At 41.0% G+C, this 9,174-nt stretch overlaps 1 protein-coding gene across 3 annotated transcripts in view; it reads left to right on the forward strand.

Annotated features, from left to right (window-relative positions):
- The window catches only part of Ptpn2 (protein tyrosine phosphatase non-receptor type 2), a 68,823-nt gene that overhangs the window by 31,296 nt on the left and 28,353 nt on the right, over positions 1–9,174 (forward strand). For 2 of the 3 annotated variants that reach the window (XM_052155212.1, XM_052155213.1), the window contains exon 4: positions 8,902–9,000. The exons of the other annotated variant lie outside the window; for it this stretch is intronic. In XM_052155212.1, the coding sequence (XP_052011172.1) occupies positions 8,902–9,000 (99 nt within the window). The remainder of the gene's footprint in view (positions 1–8,901; positions 9,001–9,174) is intronic. 3 annotated transcript variants of the gene reach the window in all.

Consider the following 9,174-nt stretch of genomic DNA (forward strand, 5'->3'; position numbering starts at 1 on the left):
TTCTATGCTAGAGAAACAGATTGTTTCACTTGAAGTTTTCTCTGACTAAAAGGAAGGAGAAACAGTCTGGTATAAATAAACCTTGTTAATGATATTAATTTACGATTCATAGAACAAAAGAAAGCTAGAGAATAGGGCTGGAAGATGGCTCAGCGGTAAAGAGCACTGACTGCTCTTCCAGAGGTCCTGAGTTCAAATCCCAGCAACCACGTGGTGGCTCACAGCCATCTGTAATGGAATCCTATTCACTCTTCTGGTGTGTCTGAAGACAGCTACAGTGTACTTATATAAATAAAATAAATCTTTGAAAAAAAAAAAAGAAAGCTAGAGAATATACATTTTAAAAGTTGCTCTGTTTATCTGTAGCATAGATTTAAAGTGGGCCCAGTCACCGAGCCTGCACCGAGGACTCAGCTGCCTCCCCTCGTGCCTCCTCTCTTTCTTCCCTCAGATCTTGCCCTGCCCCTGCCTCCCAACCTTCCTTCTCCTGTGGTCACTTTCTGAAGGTAGTTTACACCTAGGATAATGAGTGTTTTAGTCCATTGAGAACTTTACTCTTTTGACTCCTTTGCTCATCCAAATAAGAGTGATGAATTGCTTCCTGCTGGGCACCCACTTGAGAGCAACAATTAATTAGCAGGAATATCCTGACTGCCACTCTGGGATTGCTAGTGATCATGCAACTAGGTGCGGCATTATGAAACAGATTTGCCTGCAGTGGTACTGTAGTTACATCCAGAATATGTAGAAGTCATTCATCTACCCTGAGACTTGTTCGAGAACAGACAATAAATAGTAGTTCATTGCAGGGAGATTGCTAAGAATAATAAACTGAAAGTTCCTGGACCTTTTGAAAAATTACTTGCGACGCATATTCCCGTCACAAGTTTAACAGCCTCGTAGCTTTTATAATTTGGATCATTTGATGTCTCTTTAACTGGGACCTAGTATGATTTTCTTCAGAGAATTGAAAATAAACAACTAAAGTATATAATACTCAGTGGTCACAATGTGTTGAGAAACTGACCTGAGAAATTCCACATGAAAATGTGTTTATTCCAACCTCAGTTTCACGAGAGGGTTGAATGATTAATCATACACATACCTTTTAGTAGCAGTGTTTAATGGGAATGGGGAATATAAACCTTAATTTGCTGTTATATAGTGAGTGAAGTTTATCTCATTATAGGCATAATCATTTAGGACTTTTTTTAAAAAATCAATATTCAGAACTAAAAATGGACTTTCTACTGAGAATGAGCATGAGAATATGGAAAAGCTTGTTGTTAAGTTAGACTCTTATTGCTATGACAAATACCTGAAGGGAAATTGAAAAGGAAAAATCATTTATTTTGGTCTTTAATTTCCAGAGATTTAGTTTGAGGTCAGCTTTAAGGCTAAGGTGAGATAGAATATTGTGGCAGCCAGGACACAGAGAAAGAGCCATATGACAAGGGCGTCCTTGTGCCCTGCTTCCTCCTGCCAGGCACCACCTCCTAGTACTGGTACACTAACCTACCAATAAATTAGCCTGTGTTTAGGCCAGAGTCCTCCCAAGCAACCATCAGATGACATCAGGCCTGTAACACCTGAGCCCCAGGTGGAACATTTCATACCTAAACCCTAATACAACTAGCTATTCCTTCTCCTGATTGTATCATTGTTCTTTCTTCTTAGTCCCTAGAGACAGGTCTTTCTTAAAATTCTCTTCGCTATCCCCAATTCTCCACTTCAGTTTTGGGGGCCATGTTTTGTTACTGTGTTTGAGTTTGGTAGGGTAGGCCTGAGGACCTCACACATATGAAGTGAGTACTGTCCCCTGAGCTAAGTCCCCTGCTTGGGACCTTAGCAACTTCTGTAACCTAAAGTGTGCTGTGCTCTAACAGAATCTGCAAAGTCCTGCTGCTAACACTTAAATGACCCTTCATCCAAAGACTGAGAACTACTTTGGCAGTCATTGCTTAAATGAAACAGGTTTCTTAAACAAACAAAAGCTATATAGTAATTGGTAATACATGCCTATAATCCCGGGCTGAGGAGGATCAGACAGAGGTTTAGAGGTTCAAGGCCAGTCTCAATTTATGGGTGCCTATTTCAGAATAAATTAACACCCTACTACTATGAACATTCACATTCTAATGAGAAGTAAAATTAATTTTAAAAAGAGTTAAATATTTTTTGGGCTGGCAAGATGAGTCAGTCAGTGGGTAAAAGTACTTTTTGCTAAGCCTGACAACCTGAATTCAGTCCCTAGAACCATATGGTGTAGTGAACCAATTGTTTCAAGTTGTTCCCTGACTTGCTGCACTCTGTAACACATAGCACACACTTCCACATGCACACGCTCAAGTACACACACAAAAGAAATAAACATAATAAAAGGTAATTTTGGAACACAAGCCCTGCTTTGCAGGTTTTGTATACTTTAACCTTGGAACAAACTCTGTTAATTGCTATTATCTTATATTGCAGAGGAAGAATGTGATTAAGTCATACAGTCATAACAGTGGGTAAGATTAAGCCAAAATTTGCAGCTACAGTTCCTTCTCTACTGTCTTTTTTTTGTTTTGTTTTGGTTTGGTTTTTTGGTTTTTTTGGATTTGGTTTTATGAGACAGGGTTTCTCTGTATAGCCCTGACTGTCCTGGAACTCACTCTGTAGACCAGGCTGGCCTCGAACTCAGAAATCTGCCTGCCTTGGCCTCCCAGAGTGCTGGGATTACAGGCGTGCACAACCACCACCAGCACATTTTCTTGTTTTTTTTTTTAGAGAGGTTTCACTGGGTAGCCCTGAATGGCCTTGAAGTAACAATGCTAGGATTAAGGGCATGCACCACCACACCTGGTCCCTGTTATCTTATAATTCCTGGAAGGCTTTATATAAATGATTTAACTCCCCAAGCATTTATATCTGTATTATCTGTTAAATCTGTTCATCCATCTCTCTCCTATAGAGAGATGTGTTGTGAAAGCTCGTTGTCTTAATTAAGGTTACTGTTGATGTGATGAAACACCATGCCAAAATTAACTTGGGGAGGAAAGGGCTTATTTCTGCTAGCACTTTCTTATAGTTCATCAAAAATAATGAGAGCAGGGATCTCATGGGAGGCAGGAGTTGATACAGAGGCTATGTAAGGGTGCTGCTTACTGGCTGTTCCTCATGGCTTACTAGCCTGCTTACAGAACTCAGGACCACCAGCCCAGGGATGGCACCACCCACAATGGGCTGGGCATTTCCCATCAATCACTAATTAAGAAAATACCCTTCAGGCTTGCCTACAACCTAATCTTATGGAGGGAGGCATTTTCTTAATTGAGATTCCCTTCTCTCAGATGACGTTAGGTTGTGTCAAATTGTACTATCCAGTAAACTCATATAGTACTTAACAACTCAATGAATTATTTATTGTAGCTTTTTTTTTTTGTTGCTGCTTTTATTAGCAATAGTAATAATGGGATTAGTGATTCTTTTTTGTACGTTCTGTTTTGTTGTTTCAAGACATGGGTTTCTCTGTGTATCTCTCTGGCTGTCCTGGAACTTGTTCTGTAGATCAGACTGGCCTCCAACTCCCGGAGATCTGCCTGCCTCTGTTTCCCTGAGTCCAGGGATTCAAGGCGTGCGCCACCACCTCGGCTAGTGATCCTTTTATAAGCATCTAGCTCTCATCGAGACGAAATTTCCTGATGAACAGTTTCATGATTTTTTAACTCTGTTATCCCTGTTGGAGTGTTCTCTGTCCTGAGAGACAGGACTCTACACAGCAGAGTGTGAGAACGTAGCAATTTTTTATTGTTTTTTGGTTTTTTTCCTGATTTCCTTTTGTATCCTGGTATATTTTCCCCAGTTTTCTCTCCTGGTCTTTTCAGAGTTGCTCAATTCCACACACAACGGTGCAGCATCCTAAGATGTTTCCTTGCCACCAGCTCTTCAGACATGGCTCACTACGGTGTTACTCCCATATCTACCATGTGCCCTGATTCTTCTGTGCCTCCTCTCCTTATGCTCAGGACATGTAGAGTGACCATAACTGCCCCTGTCCTTCCTAGCACCTTCCTGCCAGACTCACCTTCCTTCGGCTAGACTGTAAAATCCCCAGGTTTTCTTACAACATAAGGCCTGAGGATTTGGGCGTTTGGGAGCGATGCTGCTCTGTGTGCACGTTGTAGGGCTGAGACAGTATTGCAGTTGTACTTGTGCAGAGTAAGTTACTTGGTCACAGAGACCACCCTGCAGCATTTAATGTTTGTTACCTACAGTGTTCTGATTGTTCTTTGTTGCTTATTAGATTAATTCTCTTTCCTCTAAGTTTTAGGTTTTTTTTTTTTTCCTAATCAGCCCTTTGGTATATTGTGTCCATTTTACAGTTTAAAAATTAATAGCATTTATAGTTTGTGGAAGAACTGATAGATGAAAAAGTTTTTGTCTTTTTAAAGTCCTTTCTTCTTTATACTTTAGCAGATGTTGCATGTTTATTGTTTAGTCTTTAAAAGCAGTATTGAAATGAGGTATTCAGCTGGGTGGTGGTGGCATATGCCTATAATCCCAGCACTCTGGGAGGCAGAGGCAGGCGGACTTCTGAGTTCGAGGCCAGCCTGGTCTACAGAGTGAGTTCCAGGACAGCCAGGGCTATACAGAGAAACCCTATCTCCAAAAAACCAAAAAAAAAGAAAAAAAAAAAAAAGAAAAAAAAAAGAAATGTGCACACAAAGGACTTTACTACTGAGTTGCTTCATGATATTTTTAAAGTGTACCTTATTTTAATATTTTTTGTGCATATGTCTTTCTCTCTGTATATTTTCATATGTGTATATAAGTTCCCAGAAGAGGCCAGAAGAGAGAGATCTGAAGCTAGAGTTATCAGTAACTGTGAGCCACCACATGGAGTCCTTTGAAAGAGCAACAGAAGTTCCTAACTACCAAGCCACACGAGTCCTACTTCGTGATTGTTGTTTTTGAGACAGGATCTCACTGTGTAGCCCTAAGTGGCCTAGAACTCACTGAGTAGACAGGCTGGCCTTGAGCTCACAGAGATCCTCACTCCTCTGGGATTAAAAGTGTGCATTGCCAACTGGGTGGATGAATTTTTTTTAAAGAAATTCTTAAAAAGAACTACTTATTTAATATGAGTACACCATAGCTGCCTTCAGACTCACTAGAGAGGATATCAGATCCCATTACAGATGGTTGTGAGCCACCATGTGGTTGCTGGGAATTGAACTCAGGAGCCATCTCTCCTTCCTCTCCATGATTTTTTTTTTTAAGATGAAAGAAAAAGGCATTTACTTTACTGGGGATTTTCTCATTGTTCTTTTTGGTAGAGAAGATGTTGTTTTTTCACCTTTGGACTATGTATTTTATATTATAAGTAGATAATGTGCATTGGATGGAGAGAATATAATCCTTTAATGTAAAGTGGTCATTTCTCAGATTTCTAGTTCTTTTACAGGTTAACCTTAGAGTTTATTCATCTAAGCAATATATGTATATTGAGCAGTATTGAGTATTGGCTAGACACCAAGAAATACATCTGCCCTAAAAATGATTTCAGTGTCAGTGTAGAACTATTTTACCTCCTAATTAGGGTGGGGTGTAGCTCTGGTCTTCACTGTTCCTGGCACTGGAGTTTGCCACATGCTCTGGAAGTTGGTAACATGTTACAGTTACTTTAGGCACAATGGAACTTAGTTCTGTTTCAGCCTTCATTCAGAATTAGTAAGGACACTGTCTAAGTCAGGGTTTGTATTCCTGTACAAACATCATGGCCAAGAAGCAAGTTGGGGAGGAAAGGATTTATTCAGCTTACATTTCCACACACACTGTTGTTCATCACCAAAGGAGGTCAGGACTGGAACTCAAGCAGGTCAGGAAGCAGGAGCTGATGATACAGAGGCCATGGAGGGATGTTACATACTGGTTTGCTTTCCCTGGCTTGCTCAGCTTGCTTTCTTATAGAACCCAAGACTACAAGCCCAGGATAGCACCACCCATAATGGGTCCTCCTACCCTTGATCACAAATTAAAAAATTGCCTTACAGCTGGATCTCAAGGAGGGATTTCTTCAAGGAAGGCTCCTTTCTCTGTGATAACTCCAGCTTGTGTCAAATTGACACACAATACCAGCCAGTACAACTAGCCCCTTGTCAACTTGACACACAAACATATCTCCATTAAGCCGCAACCCTTAATTTCTTATTTATCCTCAAGGTCTAAATAACGTTAAAAGTTCCATAGTCTTTACTAATTCTTATATATTAAAATCTCAATCCCTTTAAAATATCCATTCTATTTTAAAATTCAAAGTCTTAGCTGGGCGCTGGTGGCGCATGCCTTTAATCCCAGCACTTGGGAGGCAGAGGCAGGCAGATTTCTGAGTTCAAGGCCAGCTTTGTCTACAGAGTGAGTTCCAGGACAGACAGGGTTACACAGAGAAACCCTGTCTCGAAAAACAAAAAACAAAACAACAAAACAAAAAATTCAAAGTCTTGCTTGGCAGTGGTGACACATGCCTTTAATCCCAGCACTTGGGAGGCAGAGGTAGGTGGATTTCTGAGTTCAACTCTAGCCTGGCCTACAGAGTGAGTTCCAGGACAGCCAGGGCTACACAGAGAAACCCTGTCTCAAAAAACCAAAACCAAAACAAAACAAAAAACAAACAAAAAATTCAGAGTCTTTTTATAATTCAAAGTCTTTTAACTGGGCTCCACTAAAATACTTTCTCCCTTCAAGAGGGTAAAATATCAGGGCACAATCAAAAGTAAAATCAAACTCTATCTGTCCAATGTCTGGGATCCACTCACGCTCTTCTGGGCTCCTCCAAGGGCTTGGGTCACTTTTCCAGCCCTGTCCTTTGTAGTACACACCTTGTCTTCTAGGCTCCAGCTGCCTGTACTCCACTGCTGCTGCTGTTCTTGGTGGTCATCACATGGTACTGGCATCTCCAAAACACTGCTATCTTCCACTGTAATTAGGCTTCACGAATAGCCTCTCATAGGCTCTCTTCATGGTGCCAAGCCTCAACTCCTATGTATGACCCCTTCAGTCCTGGGCCATCAATTGCAAATGAGACTGCACCTTCACCAATGGCCTTACATGGTCTCTCACAGTGCTGAGCCTCAGCTGCTCTTCATGATCCCTTCATGCCCTCAAAACCAGTACCACCTGTCTTACACATTACCAAGTACAGCTGCAGCATGAGGTACTACAACCTTGGCTATCTCTGGAACACATCTTATTTGTGTACTCAGAAAACAATTCCCAGAAAGTTTCACCTCAAAGACGCTGGTCTCTTCTTAATCACTGCTAATTTCTTAGCTCCAGCTGACCAATTTCAGTAGGTCCCAGTAATGCAAAGGTTTCATTTTAGTAGTTCTGGTATCTTGTAAATCACAACTGATTCTTCGGCCCCAGCTAACCAAAACCACAGAATCTTCAGAATCAAAACAGCAACGGCCCTGATAAGAGTCTTTAATCTTCCCTCTGAAATTTCACAAGCCAGGCCTCCATCGACTGTAATGTTCTCTACCTTATCTTCCAAGCTCCTACAGAACATCCCACAGAGCTCTTAGTACCCAGTGTTGCTTCTAGCCCAAAGTTCCAAAATCCTTCCACAGTCCTCCTCAAAATACAGTCAGGTTGTCACAGGAATACCTGACTATGCTGGTACCAATTTGTCTTAGGGTTTCTATTCCTGCACAAATGTCATGACCAATAACTAAGTTGGAGAGGAAAGGATATTTATTCAGCTTACATTTCCACACTGCTGTTGATCACCAAAGGAAGTCAGGACTGGAACTCAAGCAGGTCAGGAAGCAGGAGCTGATGCAGAAGCCATGGAAGGTTGTTTCTTACTGACTTGCTTCCCCTGGCTTGCTCGGATTGCTCTCTTATAGAACCCAAGACTACCAGCCCAGGGATGGAACCACCCACAATGGGCCCTCTCCCCTTTGATTACTAATTGAGAAAATGCCCCACAACTGGATCCCATGGAGGCATTTCCTCATCTGAAGCTCCTTTCTCTGTAATAACTCCAGCTTGTGTCAAGTTGACACACAAAACTAAGCCAGTACAGACGGAGATCAGTTTTACAACTCAGTGGTAGAACATCTGCTTAGCTTGTATGAGGCCCTGGGTTATGTCTTCAGCCCTGCATAAAGGAAGAAAGGTAGTCACATTTGGATATGCCCTTTTATTTCATCTTTAAAAAACAACAAACCCTATGCCATTAAGCCAAATGTAAAAGTCTTTGCAAGTATATATTTGATTTTTCCATCTTCATTGCATTTTGTAATATGAACTATTATTCCCTTTTAACTCTGCCAGATGATACTAGCCCCAACAAAGTGAAATGCAGGTACTTTCATGGTCACTTCTTTTTCCCTGCAAATTCTTTTGTGTTGACTTGGGCTAGTTGGTTGGTCAATAATGATATAAACTTCCATATTTTCCACAGTTTCCTGATGATCTGTGTTAGATATTACCTGCCAGTTAGAGAAACTGAAAAAGACAGGTGTTATACTGTAGGCACCTTTGGTAATAACAGCAAAGCCATATGTAATAAGACAGTATCAGAAATAGTGAACTAGGCTGGCTCTGTTTGGGACAAAATTTTACCTGTATTTTATAGTTGGTATTTGAACCTAGCTGTCCAACTCTTACCTCTGAAAGGCACCAGGTATTCCCTATGTCCTGTGTGGTTCTTTTCCTGCCAACGTAAATAAAATGTCTTTACATAGAGGTCAAATTTTATTGGATACACACTATGTTTTGGATTTAAGTGCATTTGAAGTCTTGATTTACTTGTCAAGACCTAATCACTGACTATAAGTGTGTTCCTGTAGCATCCTTGAATGAAGCCTTGTCCTTCTCCAGCTCCTTCCCTGATGTGCTCTTCTGTCATTACAGGGCCCACTTCCTAACACATGCTGTCACTTCTGGCTCATGGTGTGGCAGCAAAAGACCAAAGCAGTTATCATGCTAAACCGAACTGTAGAAAAAGAATCGGTGAGTTTTTTTTTTTCTTTTTCTGTTTTTTAAAGTTTTATTTATTACTATATGTAAGTACACTGTAGCTGTCTTCAGACACCCCAGAAGAGGACCTTGGATTTCATTACGGATGGATGGTTGTGAGCCACCATGTGGTTGCTGGGATTTGAACTAAGGACCTTTGGAAGAGCA

This window comes from Apodemus sylvaticus, chromosome 13 (genome assembly GCF_947179515.1).
Source record: "Apodemus sylvaticus chromosome 13, mApoSyl1.1, whole genome shotgun sequence".
Lineage (NCBI taxonomy): Eukaryota > Metazoa > Chordata > Mammalia > Rodentia > Muridae > Apodemus > Apodemus sylvaticus.